Below are 19,514 nucleotides of genomic sequence, written 5' to 3' on the forward strand. Positions count from 1 at the left end.
TGAAACAAGTTCCAATTTAGCATTCGCTGATAATGATATGCACAAAGCTCCTCCTTTAACGTTATTACCGTTATTGGCATTTACAAAGTCGCAAAACTCATATTTCTGATCTTCAGAATTTTCAGCTACTTCCCTTGATGATTTGCTACAATTTTGATTTGTACTGAAGCATCCAAAAAATGAATTGTTTTTAGCATAAATATAGCCAGCACCAATGCTTCCTAAAATTAAATTTCCAGAGATTGGGCTATCACAATAATTAAATGTACATTCTGAAAGAAAAGTATAATGCTCTTTTTCATTAAGACCTTCTGAATAAGAAGAACAAGAAACTGAATTCACTTTCGTTTTGCTAATGTTCCAAAATTTGCAGGAATCAATTTTCAGAGTACTTAGAAAAGGATTATCAAATAAAGGAATTGAACTGAATGATATCAAATTCTGAAATTTGCTATCATAAATTAAAAATGATCCTCCAACTGATTGTTGTGATAATATCGAAGGAAAAAGCAAGGTGGATAATAGACAATGTTTTAATGAAATATTAACAATATCAATGCTTCCTCCATTTGTTGTAATTAATGCAGATTGTCGTTTGATCTCAAACACAACTTTCACATTCTTGATGATGTAAACAGATGAAGCGTCAATATTACATAGTTCAGATTCAGAGTCAATATCAAATGTCACCGTTGATGTTTGCAATGAAGAGTTATGAAGTAAAAAATAAGAAAATTCATCATTGTGAAAAAGAAGAATAGGTTCAGAAGTTTCATGGATGGAATCTATAGAAGAGCATATTTTAATAAGAAATATCGTAAAAAAGAGTTGCATTTCTAATTTAGTCGAAAAATGAATGTTGCTCAAATATAACAAAATTTTTAAATATTAAGTATTTATGATCAAAAATGAATCTTTTCAAATCACAATCATTCATTTCTTAAAATATGTTTTTGCTATTTTGGTAGTTTATTTTTTTGCATAAAAATACTTCTATACTAAACTATGGTTATAGATCTTGAAAAATGGCTGCAACAGCAGAAGTCAAAATTGTGATTGTTGGAGATGGTGCAGTGGTTTGCTTTATTTTTTCATGTTTTATTTCCAGTTTTAAAACCGAATATTATTTGCGTCTTTGCATCTTTTGGTGAATTTTTGTAATTTTTTGTTTTTAAAGGGGAAAACTGCATTAATGATTATGTATTCCCAAGGAACATTTCCAGTTGGTATGCTCATATTTTGTGCGTTAATTTCTTGTTCTTATTATTGTTGTTCATTTTTTATTTGGAACATATTATTTTGTATTGTTTAATTTTTTACAGATTACATTCCAACTGTTTACGATGATTATAACAAATCTGAAACGTACAAAGATCAATTAGTTAATTTGGTATTTTATTTTTTTTCAAAAAAAAAATATTTTCTTTGATTGCAACCTGTGAAATTTTTTTAGGTGTTATGGGATACTGCTGGGCAAGAAGAATACGATGCTATAAGGTTTGCTTAGTGCTTTTTATTGTATTCATGTTATTTGCATGATACTTAATTATTTTAAAGAACTCTTTCATATGATAAAACAAATGTATTTTTGGTTGCGTTTTGTTGCACTCAGCGAGAGTCATTACTTCGATGCAAAACTAAGGTACAATTTTTATCAATTTAGTGCATTTATTTTTCTTTAATTCTTATTATTTTCATTTTTTTTTACAATTAACTGTTTTGAATTTGCAAAGTGGTATCCCGAACTGAAGAAATATTTTTCTGGAGAGCCTCCTCCAATTGTTTTAGTTGGAACAAAGTGCGATTTGAGGGATATGGATCCTTCTTCTCCAAATGCAGTCAAAGATAATGAAGTATGAAAGTTAAGAAATATGATTAAGAATAGACAAATATTAAAGAAAAAAATAATATCATTACAATTTGTTTATTGAAATTTGTATAATGTGTTTTATTTTTCACTTTATATTTTGTACCATATTGTTTTCTTTTATTGATTTCAATTATTGAATATTTATTATTAATTGTTAATATTCTTTTATTTAAAATCCTTAATTTCTTATTTATTTATTTATTTATTTATTTTTATTAGATTAAAGAAATAATGAGGGACATAGGAGCTAAGGCGTATATAACTTGTTCGGCGAAGAGTGGAATTAGAGTTGCAGAAGTCTTTAAGACTGCACTTGATGTGCATTTTGAAAAGGACAATCAATCAGAAGGATGTTGTTCCATATTGTAATATAACACTTCTTAAAAATTTCGAAGTTACTATCTTATCTTTCTTTCTTCGAATATTCCTGTTAAATACCAGCATGTTTAAATCTTTGTCCTGCTCTTATCTTCAATCCCCATTAATCATCTTGCTTTGAAAGAAGTTAACTTAACAGAAAAAGAAAAATATGGAAATAATAAGTTGGCTATTGAATAATTCGTTTGATGGCAGTTTGTTCAAATAGAATAGAAAAATGATCACATGTAATTCATCAAAAATTCAAATAATATTTTTTTGTGTGTGTTTCTTTTGTAAAACTAACGCAATTTTCTATTTCAGTTTCTGTCTATTTTGGGCAACATACGAAATTTTTTATGCATGTTTTTATTCAACATTTTGGACTTTTTTCCTTTTTTTCTTTTTCTTTTTTTAAATTGTTAAACTTTCGATCTTTTGAAGAAAGATTTATATCTTTTTCTCTTTTCAAGCATTGTTTTTTCATATCGCAAGACTTTATTTTAATATTTGAATTGACGTATTTCACAATTTTGAAAGTACCATAAGTGCAAAAAATTGCAAATGTTTCATAAGGTAATTATAATCAATATCTCATTCTTTGAATATTAAGTTGCAACAAAAGACTGCACTTCACTCAATTTTTTCGAAGTAATTGACACTTCAACAAAAATCATTTTCTGGGGAAATTCATTAGTTATAAAAATTCTTTGAAAAATTGTTGATTTTTTTTTTGTGAACTTGCAATGTGCTCTGTTGATCTATCTTTCGTCTGGAGTCATTTATTTTATCATTATTTTCCTTCGAAATTGAATGTTATATCGTGATTTTATATTTTTTTAAAAAATTATCCATATTGTTTTTTTTTTTTTTTTTTTTTTTTTGACAGACAAATGATTTCTTGACTTGTCATGTTACAGAAATGTGAATATGGCATTTTCGATTATGCAGGCCAATACGTTTGATATCAATTATTTTTATGCGGTGTTGATTTATTATAAAATTTTGAATTTAAACAAGAACAATTGTTACGAAAAGTCGAGAGCATTTCAATAACAAAAAAAGCTAAAAAGCGATTCAAATAAGGTTAATTGCTATTTCTAAAAATATTTTTTCATTTATAAATACTTTTCCAAACATTCAATACATATTTTTTAACCGAGAATTTGGATTGGAAAATAACAATAAAAAAAAAAAACACCTTCAGATGGTATAAATTATGTTGCACACTTTCATTTTCTGTGGACAGTGGCAATATTTCAACAACCATTGATACTTGTATTTCCACTATAAACACAGCTATTCAAACCATGAATACAAACTTTTTAAGAATAAATTTTTTCATTCACCCAAATCAACGGAATTCAAAAAAAAGTATTTAATCTTTTCTGAGAAACCTGGAGAATCATATTTCTCTGTGTTTTTTTGAAATTTGTAAATGTTTTTATCCAAGTTCTTCGGTGTAAGAAATTTCATTATCATTTTTCACAGAAGTTTGATGAATGAAGGGAATTGCTTGATTCATGACCAAGATGCAACCATCAACGGAAGTTGAGATAATACCACTGTCCACATTTATTGAAAGCGTCCACAATAATAAAAACTTACAATAATTCTTTATAAAAATCAATTTTTCAATTCAAATTTTTTTTGATTTCAAAAATTCTTTTTTTTTCAAAATGGAAAAAAAACCTTTTGAGGGAAATATTCTGCAATAAAACATGAAATTAGGTTTTTTATCTTTTTGATTTTAGGAAAGTTGTTGAACAAATGAAAATAAGAAGAAAAAGACTTTCAAATCATCAAAATTTCATAAAATAAACAACGACATTACAACAAAAGGCAGCTTATCAGTGTTGAATAATTCATTGCGTATTTTCAAAAATATTTCTATTTTAAGATACAAGAAAAAAAAAAATTTTTTTTATAAGTATTTTTAAAAAGCTACAATGTGCAATAAGTGTTTTAAGGCAAGATTTGATATGAATGGAAACTGATAACGAATTAAAGAAATATTTTAAAATTGAAACAGATAAAAAAATGATATTGATATAAAAACGAATCATTGAAATGATGAATAGATACAAATAATTTATATGTTTCAACATTTTAAAATATTTTAGCTTGTTGGTGCTCCGACGGTGCATTTATCTGAATGAAAATTAAAGTGTTAAACACAGATTAAAAGATAAACATTTAAATTACAAACTTGATGATCCTTTAGTTGCAAGAATAAGTCCAACGATAACACCGTACAGTGCAAGAGCTTCTCCGAAAATAAGAATCAAAAGCATCCCAACAAACAATTTTGGCTGTCTTGCATTTGCTCTAACTCCTGCATCTCCAACAATACCGATGGTGATCCCAGCAGCAAGAGAACTGAATCCAACGCAAAGCCCTCCAGCAAGATGAGCAAATGAGTTGTAAAGAGGATACTCGTTTGTAATACCCATTCCAATAATAATTGCCACAATCAAACCGTAAATACCAAGAATACCTTTCAAAAAGAAATCATGAAGTACGAGAAAAGCATCTTTATATAACTCATACCTGCCATAATTGTTGGAATTGTTGATTTGACAATAAGCTGAGGATGCATAACGCCCATCACGCAAACGCCAACACCAGCTTTGGCTGTTCCATAGCACGATCCGAAGTTTGCAAAAATTAATGAAGAAGCAGCTCCCATGAATCCAAAGAATGTGGTCCAAGATGGACAGATTTCTGAAACAACAATACTCATCTAAAAAATCTAAATACTCTTGATCCTAAACCATATTGTTAAAAAATCTTAAATGATAAAAAACTTGAATTTCGGAGTAGTTCACATTAATTTGTTATTATAAAATCCGTCTTACACTTTACGAAAAATTGACCCATTATAACATACTTAATAATTGAAATTCAAGTATTCTTTTGTTTTTTCGTTGCAATATTTGAACTTTATTTTACATTCTTGCCTTTTATTAACATTTTGAAATATTTTCAAACAATTATGAATATCGTTAAAGATGCAAAAACAATTTGACGATGATGGAGATAATGATGATTTGGATGTGAAGCAATTTAAAGTCATTTTTCTCGGAGATGGTGCTGTTGGTAAAACTTCAATTATAATGCGATTTACTAAAGATCATTTCGATCCTGAACAGAGATACAAACAAACTATTGGACTTGATTTTTTTTTAAAGCAGCTTCAAATAACTGGTTTGAGAAAAAGAATTCTTTTTTTTCCTTTAATCTTTTATGCAAAATTTCATAATTCTTTTCTTTTCTTTTCTTTTCTTTTTTTTTTTTTGTATTTTAGAGAAGTTGCAAGTTTCACTTCAGTGTTGGGACATCGGGGGACAGACCATTGGACAGAAAATGATTAAGAATTATCTCCGTGGTTCCAATGCAATTTTATTTGTTTACGACATAACAAATCAAAGCTCTTTTCAAAATCTTGAAAATTGGATGACATTCGTCAAAGAAGTTTTCCCAGAGTCTGAGAAACAGCCATACATGGCACTGATTGGGAATAAAAGTGTGAATAAATAATTACATGTACAAATTAATTATAACATATTTGTTCATATAACAGCTGATCTTGGTTATCAAAGAAAAGTTTCTGTTGAGGAGCATTCAGCATTTGCTGACAAATATGGAATCAGATTTTTCTATATGTCAGCTAGAACAGGAGACAATGTACTACCAGCAATGATAAAAGTTGCATCTGATCTGGCAGATGTGAAAAAACCTTATGTAGAAATTGAAAGAGAAGCGGTGTGCAGCTTATTCTTTTTTATTTTTAATATTTCCATACATTTTTTAAACTTTTTTCTCAACCTTTTTATTTCGCTTTTTATGATGAATAAATTTTATTCCTTTGATATGATAGATGGCTGCTTCTGTAGCAACAATTCAGAGAGATCATGAGACTACAATTGATGGGAAAACATCAGATGATATAATTGCTTCATCTTCACAGCCTTCAAAAGGAAATAAAGAATCTAAAAGTAAGGATAAAAAATCTGGAAAAGAGAAATGCATCATTTTGTGATATTTACAGCATTAACAATTCTTATTCTGAATTACTTTATGACATTGCTTTTAATAAAAAAAAAAAAGAAAAAATAAAACTAGGGTATAATATTTTCGTTTCTTATTGAAAAATATGGATAAGCTTATAAAGGAATTAACGATCACATATTCAATTATTTTTAAGTTTTTTTTTAACTTTTCATTGTCGTTAAGGCAATATATAAATGTTTTCCAGAAGGCAACAACAGAGCGATTTGATACAATCAAATTCACCCTTGAGCTCAGAACGAAAAGTCGGCTATTTAGCAAAATCGACATTTGGATCGACTTTTTCTGTTAAGGCACTTATTAGAGGAGCAAGAAAGACAGGAAAAACTCAGCTAATGAATATCCTTCAAGGATTGCCTTTTACAGCAAAATATCATCCAACTCCACAAATTTCTTGTTGCGCAATAGACATGGATATCAATGGTTTGCTTTTTTATTAATTCGATTGAAAAATAATTTTTTTCAAATAAAATAAAAAATTGATTGCTTTCATTTTTTTAAACTTAAGATGGAGAGGAAACACTCCGCGCTGAGGTATTTTTAATTTTTTTAAAAAAAAAAAAATAATGAAAGTGCAATTTTTTATTTCAATATTGCAAATATAAAGCTCTGGGACGTAGTTGATCATTCCACACTTTCAATTGATAAACCAGATTCTATACAACTCGATGCCGATCACATAAATGTTTATACAGGAGTCCATGCAGTGTTTTTTTTGTGTAATCCTCAATCAAGTGAATCTATCAGATATATTCTTGAAAATGTTCCATCTGTTCCCGCACATGTTCCCATTGCAATTGTTGTGAATTTTTTAGATATTGCACCACAATTATTTAAACCTCTTTCACAATCATCATTGGGGAATGAAAAAGAAAAAGTTCCAGATAAAGAAATTGAAACCAACAAAACTATCGAAAATCCAAAAGACATTGAAGTTGAAAGTGATACTATTGAAAAAGAAAGCAATAAAATCAAGCTTCCGAAAAACGAAGAAGAGAAGAAAAAGAGGCAAAGTGATTTAAATGAAAAAATTGATTCATCGAATAATTCAACAAAATCAAAAGAAAAAGAATGTAACGAGAATACAGTTCAAAAAGATGAAGAGAAGAAAATCAATGTGAATGATAATAATAAAAATAAATGTGAATCTCATCCAGCTGATAGTTCTGTGAAGAAAACTGATGAACGAGGTATTGAATATTCTCCATGTGTATTCGATGAAGTTATAAAGAACAGAATGAATCAGAGTTTCCTTTCGAGTCCAGGCGTCCTGGAACAAGCAAGATTCACATCTCTCTTCCAATCATCATCTCCTCTTAAATCTCAAAATTCTCCATCAATCAGTAACTTGCCCTCTCCAGCACATTCGCCATCTCACTCACCAACCCCTTCCCCTTCCTCTTCCTCTTCTTCTTCCACTTCATCTCCATCTTCCTCTTCCCCTTCCTCTTCCCCTTCCCCTTCCGTCACACCAGCACTGCAGCAAGCCCCCAAACAGCCAGACCCCCCCTCTCCGCTTCCAGTAACAGCCTCGCCATACACGCTGCTTCTGAACACTGCGTCGCCTGTGTTTGTGATGAAGACGTCGTTGAAGTGCGGGTACGGCCTCTCTTCTCTTCGGAAGTTTCTGCACCTGCCGCTGTTCGGCCAGAAAGTGGAGATCCTTCTGAAGGAGATTGAGCGCGTGAGGGAGCGCGAGAAGAGGATGCGGGAAGACGTCTTTGGCGACGCAGAGGCGCACTCAGAAGACGTGTTCAAGGAGATGTTCTGGCCGATGGAGGTGGACTTGAGCGAGAAGAGGGAGGAGGACGGGGCAGACGGAGAAGGAGAAGAAGGAGAAAGAGGAAGAGGAAGAGGAGGGGCAGGAGGTGCGAATGAGGCGGGGAAAGGAGGCAGCGAAGGAGGCAGCGCACAGAAAGCAGGGCGGGTTCAGCGGAAGAGCCCGAACGAGTGGAGTCGCAGTGTGGTTGGAATGAAGCTGGATGGGCTGACAGACGAGAAGATGTTGTGGGACACGCCAGGAAAAGCAGGCAAAGCAGGCAAAGAAGGCAGAGAGGAAAGTGCAGATGAAAGCAGAAAGAATGCCCAGTCTCCGTCTGCGCTGCCTCTTTCTCCGCTCACCATGAAGAGCGGAAGCATCTCTCCTTCTCCTCTTGCTTCTCCTCTTTCTTCTCCACTCTCTCCTCCTCTCTCTGCTCCTTCTCCTCTTTCTCTTTCTTCCTCTGCCAGCACCTCAACGCCATCTCACAGGACACCCCAGCCACTTCAGCCTGGACAGCCGAGCTCTTCTCCGAAAGCACTTCACCAAAATGCTCAGAACACACCAGCTAATAAGCAGACAACAGCATCACTGACACAACAACAATCAACTACTGTTCCTTCCTCTCCTTCTTCTCCTTCTTCTTCTTCTTCACCTGCAGTCTCAAAGCAGCCCACAACAAATGCATCTTCCTCATCTTCGGGCGGAGGAGGGATTTTCTCGTTTTTCCGGCGGAACAAGTCATCGTCATCATCATCAACAGCCAATTCTTCTTCAGGCGATGGCACAGTGAAACCACCGAGCAAAAAAGAGATGCGGCGGCTGGAGAAAGAAAGGGAGCAGCAGGAGAAGCAGCGGCAGAAGGCGCTGAGGGAGAAGCAGCTGCGGGATGCTGAGTTTGAGAGGGAAAGAGTGAGAGCCATCAAGCAGATCAGTGTCGACACCAGTTTGGATGACTTTCTGGGAAATCCGAAGCTTTCGAGAGAAGTGCCGGCAGTTGTGCCAGGGGCAGCAGCAGGAGCGGGAGCAGCAGGAGTAATGGGGAATATGATTGGGACAGCTGGGAGTGGAGGTTTGGGAGAGGGGGAGTGGAAGAAGAAGAAGAAGAAGAAGAAGAAGAGGAAAGATGTGAATGGATTTGCATTATGTATTTTGAGAGAGGACATGACATTATTTATTTATTTATTTAATTTTAATTTTTAATTTTTTCTATTTTTCTTGTTTGAATTTTTTTATTCTTATTTATTTTTCTATTTTCTAACAACACAAAATATCCAACCTCATTCAGTATCTCCTGTTGTCGTGCATCCAGAGCTTGCATTGGGCCATTCAGTGATGGACAGAAGTCGACTGAATGCGCTCTCTTCAGAGACACTTGCCTCACGTGGAATGGCACCAGCACAACAACAACAACAACAACAGCAACAGCAGCAGATGTTGATGATGAACAAAGGCAGTTCACAAGGATATGCTCCAACTGGTGTGTTGGGTGTGGCAGAGAGGGAAGCGAATAGCAGAGGAGAAGGTGGAAGAGAAGGCAAAAGTGAAAGAGAAGGGGAAAGAGGGAGAAGAAGACTGGAGCTGGCTGCATTGGATGATGTGGATGAGGATTTGAGTATGTCACTGAAACAGCTTGACGACAAAAAGAGGAAGAGGAGGAAGGAGAAAGTGGAGAGTGAGAAGGAGAAGGAGAAAGAGAAAGAAAAAGAGAAAGATGGAGGAGATGAAGAAGAAGAAAGGACAGAAAAGAAGAAGAGAGAGAAAGAAAGAGACAGAGAAAGAGAAGGAAAAGAAGTCGAAGACGAAGCAAAAGAAGACCGAAGAAGAAGTCGAAAAGAGCGAAAGACAGGAATTCTTGAGGCACAATTGGACGTCGAAGAAAACGATGTGATGGCAGAGCTGTCAAAAACGACAGTGCTAAACAAGAAAAGAGACAGAGCAAGAATGAGGCAGGAAGAAGAAGAACGAGAAGAAGAAGAAAGGGAAAGGGAAAGAGAAAAGGAAAGAGAAAAAGAAAGAGAAAGAAAACTTCAACAAGAAAAAGAAGAAAGAGAAAGAGAAAGAGAAAGAGAAAGAGAAGCCGAAAAAGCGCAACCTGAGCCAAGCAACGAACCAATGCACCATTTGTCTTCATCAAATGCGCTGGACTCATTTTTCAGTGACTCAGATGAAGTTGTGCCTTCATCGAAGAATCATTTGGAAGAGAACAAAGCAGACAGCACACATACTGACAGCTTCTATGAACACGAACCAGCTGAAGCATTGCAACCTTCTTCGATCTTGTCAACACCAAAAGCAGAGAAAGAGAAAGAAGAAGAACCACCAGTCCCAACAACACCCCCAGTTTCTAGTGTGTCATTTGTGCAGCATCCAGACGATGGCTATGCAGCTATTGATGATTTGGGATACCATTCAATGGGGCATGTTCAGTTTGACGAACAAGAAGGAGAAAGGAGAAGCAGCGAATATGCATCGTTTGGAGGAGACGAGGGAAATGAGCGTGAAGAGGAAGGGAATGAGGATAAGAGAGAGAAAGAGAAGGAGGGGTCTAAAGATAGAAAGGGAAGCAGAAGAGAGCATCATCACTCACACCGCTCTCATCGAGGAAGAGACAAGGTGAAGGATTCGAAAAACCAGAAAGAGGAAGGAAATGAAGAGAAAGAGAACAACAAAGGAGAAGATGAAGAGAAAGAAGAGAAAGAAGGAAAAGAAGAGAAGGAAGGAAGTGAGAAGGATCGAAAGAGAAAAGATGAAGAGAGTGGAAGAGATCGCCATCATCGCCATCACAGCAGACATCGCTCACACAGAGATCACAGAAGAGATAAAGATAAAGATAAAGAGAAGGATAAAGAAAAGGAGAAAGAAAATGAGAACGATGAAGAGAAAGAGAGTGGAAAAGATTCGAAGGATGAAGAGAAAGAAAACGAGAAAGTACAAAACGAGGAAGAAACAGAACCGAAAAAAGATGATGAAGCAGAAGAGAATGAAGGACAAAAAGAGATTGCAAGCAATCACGAAAGACATCACAGCCACAAGCATTCGACATCCAACGAAGAAGAAGCCAAAGAAGAACAAGAGAAGAGCTATGACAAAAAGCCAGAAGAAGAAGAAGAAGAAAACAAAGGAGAAGTTGAGACAGGAGCTGTTGAAGAGGCAGAGAGCGATAAAAACACTTCGATTCAAAACGATGATAATACACCAAAGGCAACTTCTGAAACCGAATAAAAAAAGAGAATATTAACAAACAAAAACAAACGAGTTTTTGAAGTATTTTTGCTTTATTGGTGTTTCTGTGAATGAATGAACTTTTTGTGTTTATTTTTTGTGTTGTTATTGATGTTCTTTTTTGTCTGTTTGTTTCCTTTTTTTTGTTTTTGAGGGAGTTAAACTTTCGATTTTTGCTTTTTAATTACAATATTTAATGGATATAAAATAATAAAACGAAATAAGATGCAAAAAAGAAAAGTCAGCCATTAAAAGTTGGCATCCTTCTGATCAATTCTCAAAAGTTGAATAACAAAAAAGATTGAAAACAGAAAAGAAAAGAAAAGAAAGAACAACAAACAACTCGGCTTTGCATGCATTAAACATTTACACAAAATAATCACTAAAAACACCATAAAGAACATTGCATTATCAAAACAAATTACAAAAACTCGAAAAAAATAATAAACTAGCAACTCCATTAGGAGGAATATATAATAGCAATATCACTGCTGCATCTGGGAAGGGAGAGAATAAATAGGCTGAGGGATAGACTGTATTCCATCTGGCTGATAAGAAGGAGCTAAAAGAGCGTTTGCGTCTCTATTTTGTGGATTGGCAAAGTCATTTTCCTTCTCGTCGACTGCTTCCAGATTCGATCCAACTGGTTCAGGATTCAAATAAGGAGCACTTGGAACGGGTGAAGAACGCCCATTGTCAGCTCCGTTGATGTCTACTGCTGTATATAAAGGAGCATTCGAGGCAGGTGGATCGCAGGGAACAGAATAAGGCCGAGCATCAGACAGATGTGCAGATTCTTCATATCTCTCATCTTTGAAGTCTGAACGGTTCACAGTTTTTTTCTTCTGTTTGTTTGATGCAGTTGTTTGAGAGGACGAACTGCTTGATACAGAAATATCTCTCTTTCTTTTTCTTTTCTTTTCATCATCGTGGTCAATATCCAAGCAACAACAGCAGCAGCCGAGCAGAAGCTGAGGTGCAAACACAATCATAATCACCAGAATCACAAAGCCCATGATATGCACAACAAGCCCTGCACCCGTCAGATTCTGCGGTTCTAGAGGAGTCAAAAAATCAAACGAATGTGTGGATTGTGTTAGCAAGCATTCGTGAGTCCTTTCGTTACATTTTGTGGTGAAAGCCATCTGGTTTGTTCGCACTGATGAGTATTTCATGAGCTCTTTCACAGACACCTCAAACACAGGCCGTCCTGAATCATCCACTTCTGAGAGCTTTCGTGTCAATCTTTGTGGTGATGAGTTATTCTCATCTTTTTTGTTCTTGCTTCCAATGGATTTTACTTGTGAATTCGAAGAAAAAATTACAAAAGATGCATCATTTTGGTTGACTTCAATACCCAGATTGACTGGAAATTGTATCTGATCAACAATGTTCACTTCAAACCAATTTTCCCCTAAATCAATTTTGTTGTCTCCATCCACTGTAACCTTACCATCATATCCAAAATATCTCGTTGTTGAGTAACGACTAAACCGGTCTCTTGAATTAGAAAGAGATGCATTTATAGAAAATGAAGTGTTGATCGAAGATGGGGGAGCCCCTTTTGTAATTGTCACTGAAAAACGTTTTCCTGTCGAATACGGAGGAGGTGAAATGTCGGAATTGTTTTTAGTTTTTATAACACCCGTGACATATCCAGGAGCTTCAAAATCTTCCTGTTTCCAAATCGGACTCTTTGAAAAATTCAAAGTAACAGAACGTCCATAGTGCGCACCATCCTGCGTTGCATTAATGTCAAAGGAGATGTTAGTGAATTGGATACCGGCAAATCTTATCTTAAGATTATTGTCAATAAAATAAAAATGAAGTCAGAAAAAAATATTTGTCCATACAAAAGAATATGCCGGATTAAATTGATTAATTTTTAAAGATTCTGGATCGGCATATAGAGCATCAGTTGCCCATCCTTCGGGGGTTCTATCCCTTTTCAATTCGGCATTTGCATGCCAAAGAACAAAAAGAGGAACAGAAATTAATAACCATATGACGCACTGGATAATCGTTGTGCGTATTACAACCGAACATGTGGGTTCATTCCAATTTAGACGATCTATTATAAAAACATCATTATTAGAATTGCAAAAGAATTAAATGAAAAAACTTAGTCTTTTCCAACTGATAAAAACCAAAATATCATGAAAGCAATAATTATATAACATTTACAAATTTAACAATATATGGGACTCAAACCACATCAACGAGCTCTTGATGTCACCGTTCTTTTCAACAGTATCTTTTTTCAAACAACCATTATTTTATTTGATTAATATTTCTTTTTTGAACCGTTTTTCATAACAAAATAAAAAGAAAAGACATTTGCATATACTAAATTGTTTAAATAAATAACATTAAAAAATGAAAAATAAAAAAGCAAAGTTCGCGAAATGAAAGTTAAGTTGTAAATAAGTTCATTCACAATAAAAGATTAATATGCTGCTGTAATGTTACCAGAAGAGAAAGCCTCAGTTAGTTTTTCCAAATATTGCTTTGAATTTGCAGTATATTGGAGAAGTTGCATTCTGTCAATTTGATTCACCGGAAGTTCAGTCAGAAAAGAAAGTTTTTCAGTATTTTTCTCCAAGTCAGCTTGCATAAACTCAAACAATTCCTTTGAAATATCATTTGATAACAAGAAACAAACAATAAAGAATTTCACAATTTGATAATAAAACAAAATGACATCTCAACAACCGCATACCTTATGAGACGATTCCTTCATAGAGAATGCGAGGATGTATGAATGCACAAGCACTTTCCTGCAGTCAATCAGCACATCCAGCGCCTCAGCTATAAACTCTGCTGCTTTCTCAGGGCACTGGTGGAGCCTCATGTATTCCTGGATCCGCCCTTTCAGCTGCTCCTTCTGCTCCTTCATGGCATACTGCAGCGAGCGCTTGTGCTCTTCCCAATGGTCGTGGTAGTGCTGGTTGTAGTCCAGCATCACCCGCTTCTCTGACAGCGCATGCGGGTCTTTGATATCCTTGGCTGGCGTGTTGCACACAAAATGGTCGTCTGGAAGAGAATTGGGGGGGGGGGGGGGGGGGGTTATTTAGAAGATGAAGGAAATCATATTTTTATTTTTTAAAATAGATGTAACACGCAAAGTTGATTGGAAAGGAAATCAGTTTGTTAGCTTTAAAAAACGAATGAAATAAGATGCAGATGCATACTGTGTGTTGACCAGGGTCTTAAGCACATCCAGCAGAATTCGTGTTTGCACTGAGTGCATCTCATATAATGACATCCCTTGTTCTTTTCAATAGGCTTAAAGCAACTTTATATGAGCAGATGAAATTTTGATAGGTAAAAAAACGGATCAAGAAAAAGAAAAAGAAAAAGAAAAAGAAAAATAAATAATTATCTCAAACTTTGGACATGGTTTTGTGTTTTTCTTAATCCAATCGAATGTTCCTGATTCCTTCTGCAGCATCTGGTCCCACTCCTCCATCATTTTGCACGTTGCAGGCAAGTGAGCATCTTTCTGACACTCGAAGCTATTCACAGGAAATGAAAGGAAGAAAGAAAAAAGAAAGAAAAACGATATGATATTTTATCGTTAAAAAAAGAAAATTATGATAAATGCTTAAATACCAGTATGAATGCCCACATAAACATTTCACATCGTTTGTGTATAGCTGCTTTTTTGCAACATAATTGCAGCCTGGGAATGGGCAATACCTGTTTTGTTATGAATTATTTAAGATTGATGTCAATATTTTAAAATAAGGATTTCAAAATGCATGGAGAAGATGAATGTTTAACGAATGAATAAAAAATGGTTAAAATGAGAATGAAACAACAATAAAAAATATTCCATTCATCACACTTTAATCTTTTCTGCCGTTCAATGAATGAGTTTTGTATGAATTGATCATATGTTGCTGCATGCCGTTCTAAATTCAATAATTTGAAGAATAAAAAAGTTAAAAATTCAAATTAATTCTTTAATAATACGATACAAAAGATATAAAAACTTTCTGTAAAAAAATAAAAACATATAACCACTATTCAATTCAATATTTCCTCCTTTTCCATACCATCAAGTAGTTTACGAATAAGAGAAGGATACATTGCAACTGTACAACGACCTTCCGGACAATTTATACGAATAAATCCTTGCCCTTTACTAATCTCACTTGTAACATGTGCAGCTAAGCAATTGTGACAAAATATATGTGAGCAACGAAGTTGGCACTCAGGAGAAAAAGTAAAATCATCATAACAAATATCACATGTCATCGTGGTAGATTCAGAAGGTGCAGAAGATGTAGAAGGTGTTGAAGAACTGGATGGCATGCAATCAACAATTCCAGCCTCACGTAAAGCTTTTGAACGATCTTCAATATATATCCCAGACAATTTTTCTCGATTCCATCTTTTTGATAAAAATATACATGCATATGCATTGATAACAAAAAATGAAAATGAACAAACCCATTTTGAATTAAAAGAAGCATAGCCTCATCAGCATTTAATGATGTGAACGATTGCACTTCTTCAATCATTTTTTCAATAAGTGTTTGAATATATTCTCGTTTTAGAAAAACAAATGGCTGAAAAAAATTAGATGCAATAAGTATAAGTAATTTCATAAACAGCATACTTCTGAACCCTCTCCTTCATATGTTAATGATGAGCTTGATGCCTGTTCTTCGTTCTCCTCTTCCTCTTCCTCAACTTCTTCATATTCAATTTCCACTACCTCTTCAACCTCTTCTTCAGAATTCATCTATTATGATTCTAAATTTCGGCTCAAATTTCACTAAAAAAACAACACGCAAACCTTGAATAGAAGATTGAAAATATCATGGGAAATATGATCAAATCCTCCTTGCCCATTCACTTTCACCATATAATTTGTAGGATTTCTCAAAATATAAGTGCAAGTATATTTTGCGATATAAGACAACATTCATTTATTTTAACAAAACAAAAATTACTGAAAAAAACACTCAAAAACAAAAATAATTTAAACTTCGACTTTACAAATAGTTTTTATTCCACAATAAGAAAAACAAGTCCATCTGAAAGTGATTCAACTTGTTTAATGCTATGAATTTCACTCGTATCAGGAATAGTATTTGAGGATTCGCTTCGCTTTGAAGAAGTTTCATTGATCTTTTCACACACAGACGAAGTGATGTTAGTAATAACAGAAGGTGAAGAAAATAAAATCCTGAAAAGCATTCCATCATCTAAGAAATGGTAAGTGTGATTAAAAGATATATATATACATATTAATTATTAAAATCATCATTATTAAAAACACAAATTTCAACAAAATGAAATAAAAAAAAAGATAAATTAAAAATTGTTTATTTAATTTTCAGATTTGCATACATCTCAAAAGAAGCAGTGAACGAGACGTCAATTGAATTGTATGAATACATTTGGGAGTAAATGGCAGTTTTGTTTTGAACAGTGGCGATTCAATGAATAACGCTGAAAATTCACTTTTCGGGTTCACCCAGGAACGAGTGCTGGATATTGAAATGAATACAATTGTACACAAAAGTATCAGCAGAAGATGTTTCACATAGAAAAATTGGCAAAACAATTTTTATTTATCATAAAGACATTTAACATTAAAAAAAGGGGGTTGCATACTCACAGATATTTCGTGTGACGATAATTGTTCCATCAGCAAAAAGAGCAGCATGTTGTGAATAAGGTGAATTGGTGAGTGTTGTGAAGGCAGCGATTGGAGGCATAGAGGAAAGCGGATCATAAAGCATGTATGGCAGCTGCTGTTTGTCTTTAACTGAAATTGTGGAAACAATGAAATAATCAATAGAAAGTGAAAATGATGAAAATCAAATAATTTACATAAAAAAAATGCGAAGCAATAAAACATCATCAAATAACTTTCATTTGCAAATGCGAGAAAAACAAGAAAAATTGCACATATGTTCAAATTTCTTTATTTGGAAACTTAAACAATCAAAACGCAAAATACATACAAATTCCACCAATAACCATCAACCGCTTGTCAGAAGTCTGAAAGACTCTTCCGCCTCGAAAGACTTTTTCTACTTTATGACTTCCAAACGCCCCATAAAATGGCATTTTCTCCATCAATTTCAACCTTCTTTTTTCTTTCAGCCTTTCATTTCTTTCCTCTTCTGTCTCTATTTTGTTGTCTTCATTGTCGTTATTGTTGTCATTCTGATCTGATTCCTCTGTGAATGCTCTCTGAAATGGAGAATACAATGCAGATTCAAAAAGTGGCTCATAATTAGCAGCCAAAGAAGATGATGGGACTGTTGACGAAGAAGCTGTTGTAGAAGATTCTTCTTCTTTTGTTTCTTTTCCATCTGTAATATCTTTCTTTGCTTCTTCTTCTTCTTCTTCTAAATCTTCTGTTTCTATTTCCCATATCTCCTTTCCTTCGTTTCGCTTTTCTTTTTCTTCTTTGTCTTTCCTAACTTTTTCCAACCATTCTTCTTCCTCTTCTGCATTTTCTGCTGCAAATATTCGCATATCTGTCAGCTCAATCACACCATAATTTGGAATGTTTACTTCAATCTCTTTCCGCTTTCTTGAATTCAAGTAACTAATATAACCAAACTCAAACACTGCTCCGTTTTCTGGAAATGTTCAAAAAGAAGATTTGATAAAGAAAAGAAAATAATTAAATAACAAAGTTACTCAAATTAGCTTAAAAATCTAAATATATCTGATAAAAGCAACGTCCACAAAGAAAAAACTCAATTTCAAATTGAAAAACAAAAAAGAAAAATCCAACAAATATATCGCTCTCAAATAATGAATACCGAGAACAACGATGAGGCTCATATCAAGTGCAAACGATTTTATTCGTGATGGTCCAAGAGACGAAAGAACATAAGTTGTAGAAAAATTCGGGTGCTGGAAAAAAAAGTGTTATTGAAGAACAGTTTTTTGATAATCAACAAAAAATTTTTTTAAATAATATCTTATAGAATAACTTATAAAATCTCTAAAGAGCATACGATGTACCATTCAGTATTTGCTGACCACCTACCTTCAGGAGTCATTCCCCGAATGGCCAGCTGACCTTGCTCTGATGTAGATATTTTTTGTACAAAATAAATTATAAATTATCGAAGTAGTCATTTAAAAAAATAATACGGAACATAAAAATTTGAATATAAAAATATTTTATAAGCTTTTGACATTAGTAATAAATTTCTTTCATACTGTTTAACGCAGCTGCCACAGTCATTGTAGATTGAACTTGAACAAAATTAGCATTAAGCCCAGATTCAGGTATCATTGACATTTTGTTCCATTTATCAAGAACTGCTATATGTTGCTCGTCGAGATGAATATCCGGTAATTGGGCAGAGTTGAATTTTTTATCTGTCTTCTTTTCAGAATCCTTAATTACCATGTTTCCTTTGTTAAGATTATAAAAAAAAGTAATAGGTAGTTTTTCTTCTGCCATCGAACCATCTCCTTCGCCTATCATCAAAAATGTTCCAGTATTCACATTGTCACTTCTATGTAATGGATCTTTTGGAAATGCACCTTTCAACAATGCTGTTGATGTGATTCTTCCAAATTGGAAATTGCTTGATGAAATGATTGTTGGGTCTTCTGACGCAAATCTTTGTTCGTTAAAAAACGAATCGCTGAAAACGACGCATCGAGTTCCTGTTCTATTCGTTACTGCTGGAACAATAGCCCAAGCCATTTTGATATTTGTTGCTAATGATTTGAATCTTCTGGAAATGCACAAAAACTTGAAATTTTCATGACTATCAAAACAAGAAAAATAGTTTTTCAATCAAACGTTTTGAAGATCACGAACGTTCGTCATTTCTTTTATAATTTCATAACAATTATCGTCGCTAAGTTTTTCTAAAGACATGCTCTTTGATGAATCCAATTGTTGGCTCATTCAAGTATGAATTAAAAAATATAAAAATAAAAATTTTGTAAAGGTATGTAAAAATTTTATTATTCTTCTGTTGCTGTATTTGGTACAGAATTTATTCATTTATGAAAAATTCAATAATCTGTTCCAAACTTTTTTTGCGATCGTATGATTATTATTCAAACATTATAGTATAATATTAAATATAATTATGTGAAAAACCGTCAAATAACTTATAAAGATTTGTGTGGAACAAAATGCATAAAACATTAAAGTACAGAGTACATTAATTCTCCAGAACAAACGATCAACTGCAACACCTCTTGTTATGGGAGTAAGGAGCCTATATTAAG

At 33.8% G+C, this 19,514-nt stretch overlaps 7 protein-coding genes across 7 annotated transcripts; 3 read left to right on the forward strand and 4 right to left on the reverse strand.

Annotated features, from left to right (window-relative positions):
- The first annotated feature begins 1,008 nt into the window (after nucleotides 1-1,008).
- MONOS_1980 (Rac3c, Rho family GTPase) lies at nucleotides 1,009-2,907 on the forward strand. Its single transcript, XM_067871869.1, has 7 exons — nucleotides 1,009-1,076; nucleotides 1,178-1,226; nucleotides 1,323-1,390; nucleotides 1,454-1,497; nucleotides 1,558-1,642; nucleotides 1,734-1,853; nucleotides 2,090-2,907. Exons 1-7 carry the CDS (start codon nucleotides 1,026-1,028, stop codon nucleotides 2,237-2,239), a joined length of 567 nt encoding a protein of 188 aa, XP_067729065.1. The 5' UTR covers nucleotides 1,009-1,025; the 3' UTR covers nucleotides 2,240-2,907.
- Nucleotides 2,908-3,937: 1,030 nt separating this feature from the next.
- On the reverse strand, nucleotides 3,938-4,998 carry MONOS_1979 (putative V-type proton ATPase 16 kDa proteolipid subunit c2). Its single transcript, XM_067871867.1, has 3 exons — nucleotides 4,778-4,998; nucleotides 4,437-4,724; nucleotides 3,938-4,378 (listed from the first exon to the last, which is right to left on the reverse strand). The coding sequence occupies exons 1-3, from the start codon at nucleotides 4,968-4,970 to the stop codon at nucleotides 4,347-4,349; spliced, it is 513 nt and encodes a 170-aa protein (XP_067729066.1). The 5' UTR covers nucleotides 4,971-4,998; the 3' UTR covers nucleotides 3,938-4,346.
- A 240-nt stretch (nucleotides 4,999-5,238) lies between these two features.
- Nucleotides 5,239-6,359, forward strand: MONOS_1978 (Rab28a; the record flags this gene model as incomplete). The annotated part of the gene is made up of 4 exons (XM_067871866.1): nucleotides 5,239-5,434; nucleotides 5,535-5,753; nucleotides 5,811-5,992; nucleotides 6,108-6,359. The coding sequence occupies 4 exons, from the start codon at nucleotides 5,239-5,241 to the stop codon at nucleotides 6,267-6,269; spliced, it is 759 nt and encodes a 252-aa protein (XP_067729067.1). The 3' UTR covers nucleotides 6,270-6,359.
- A 56-nt stretch (nucleotides 6,360-6,415) lies between these two features.
- Nucleotides 6,416-11,687, forward strand: MONOS_1977 (RBEL1b, Ras superfamily GTPase). The gene is made up of 4 exons (XM_067871865.1): nucleotides 6,416-6,721; nucleotides 6,807-6,832; nucleotides 6,906-9,129; nucleotides 9,346-11,687. The coding sequence occupies exons 1-4, from the start codon at nucleotides 6,475-6,477 to the stop codon at nucleotides 11,280-11,282; spliced, it is 4,434 nt and encodes a 1,477-aa protein (XP_067729068.1). The 5' UTR covers nucleotides 6,416-6,474; the 3' UTR covers nucleotides 11,283-11,687.
- An 80-nt stretch (nucleotides 11,688-11,767) lies between these two features.
- MONOS_1976 (uncharacterized protein) lies at nucleotides 11,768-13,338 on the reverse strand (the record flags this gene model as incomplete). Its single annotated transcript, XM_067871864.1, has 3 exons — nucleotides 11,768-13,078; nucleotides 13,136-13,226; nucleotides 13,322-13,338. 3 exons carry the CDS (start codon nucleotides 13,336-13,338, stop codon nucleotides 11,768-11,770), a joined length of 1,419 nt encoding a protein of 472 aa, XP_067729069.1.
- A 279-nt stretch (nucleotides 13,339-13,617) lies between these two features.
- MONOS_1975 (putative ubiquitin-conjugating enzyme E2-binding protein 1) lies at nucleotides 13,618-16,097 on the reverse strand. Its single transcript, XM_067871863.1, has 10 exons — nucleotides 16,087-16,097; nucleotides 15,907-16,043; nucleotides 15,738-15,856; nucleotides 15,341-15,678; nucleotides 15,130-15,196; nucleotides 14,895-14,981; nucleotides 14,672-14,797; nucleotides 14,474-14,577; nucleotides 14,002-14,315; nucleotides 13,618-13,911 (listed from the first exon to the last, which is right to left on the reverse strand). Exons 2-10 carry the CDS (start codon nucleotides 16,030-16,032, stop codon nucleotides 13,729-13,731), a joined length of 1,464 nt encoding a protein of 487 aa, XP_067729070.1. The 5' UTR covers nucleotides 16,033-16,043; nucleotides 16,087-16,097; the 3' UTR covers nucleotides 13,618-13,728.
- Nucleotides 16,098-16,298: 201 nt separating this feature from the next.
- Nucleotides 16,299-19,185, reverse strand: MONOS_1974 (uncharacterized protein; the record flags this gene model as incomplete). The annotated part of the gene is made up of 9 exons (XM_067871862.1): nucleotides 16,299-16,498; nucleotides 16,644-16,783; nucleotides 16,911-17,064; nucleotides 17,264-17,890; nucleotides 18,077-18,170; nucleotides 18,275-18,345; nucleotides 18,483-18,680; nucleotides 18,735-19,026; nucleotides 19,078-19,185. The coding sequence occupies 9 exons, from the start codon at nucleotides 19,183-19,185 to the stop codon at nucleotides 16,299-16,301; spliced, it is 1,884 nt and encodes a 627-aa protein (XP_067729071.1).
- Nucleotides 19,186-19,514: the final 329 nt, after the last annotated feature.

Source organism: Monocercomonoides exilis, assembly GCF_001643675.1.
Source record: "Monocercomonoides exilis strain PA203 chromosome Unknown scaffold17-1647472, whole genome shotgun sequence".
In the NCBI taxonomy this organism is placed as follows: Eukaryota; Preaxostyla; order Oxymonadida; family Polymastigidae; genus Monocercomonoides; species Monocercomonoides exilis.

Bases quoted from the DNA above. Each gene is read 5' to 3' on its own strand.
- MONOS_1980 (XM_067871869.1), top strand. From the start codon at position 1,026: ATGGCTGCAACAGCAGAAGTCAAAATTGTGATTGTTGGAGATGGTGCA. The intron at 1,498-1,557 runs GTTTGCTTAGTG...ATTATTTTAAAG, and splicing joins GAAGAATACGATGCTATAAG to AACTCTTTCATATGATAAAA. The intron at 1,854-2,089 runs GTATGAAAGTTA...TATTTTTATTAG, and splicing joins ATGCAGTCAAAGATAATGAA to ATTAAAGAAATAATGAGGGA.
- MONOS_1977 (XM_067871865.1), top strand. From the start codon at position 6,475: ATGTTTTCCAGAAGGCAACAACAGAGCGATTTGATACAATCAAATTCA. The intron at 6,722-6,806 runs GTTTGCTTTTTT...TTTAAACTTAAG, and splicing joins AATAGACATGGATATCAATG to ATGGAGAGGAAACACTCCGC. The intron at 9,130-9,345 runs GTTTGGGAGAGG...AACCTCATTCAG, and splicing joins TGGGACAGCTGGGAGTGGAG to TATCTCCTGTTGTCGTGCAT.
- MONOS_1975 (XM_067871863.1), bottom strand. From the start codon at position 16,032: ATGAATTCTGAAGAAGAGGTTGAAGAGGTAGTGGAAATTGAATATGAA. The intron at 15,679-15,737 runs GTTTGTTCATTT...TTTATCAAAAAG, and splicing joins CTTCTTTTAATTCAAAATGG to ATGGAATCGAGAAAAATTGT. The intron at 14,578-14,671 runs GTTTGAGATAAT...GCTCATATAAAG, and splicing joins AACACAAAACCATGTCCAAA to TTGCTTTAAGCCTATTGAAA.
- MONOS_1979 (XM_067871867.1), bottom strand. From the start codon at position 4,970: ATGAGTATTGTTGTTTCAGAAATCTGTCCATCTTGGACCACATTCTTT. The intron at 4,725-4,777 runs GTATGAGTTATA...TCTTTTTGAAAG, and splicing joins AATTCCAACAATTATGGCAG to GTATTCTTGGTATTTACGGT. The intron at 4,379-4,436 runs GTTTGTAATTTA...ATTTTCATTCAG, and splicing joins TGCAACTAAAGGATCATCAA to ATAAATGCACCGTCGGAGCA.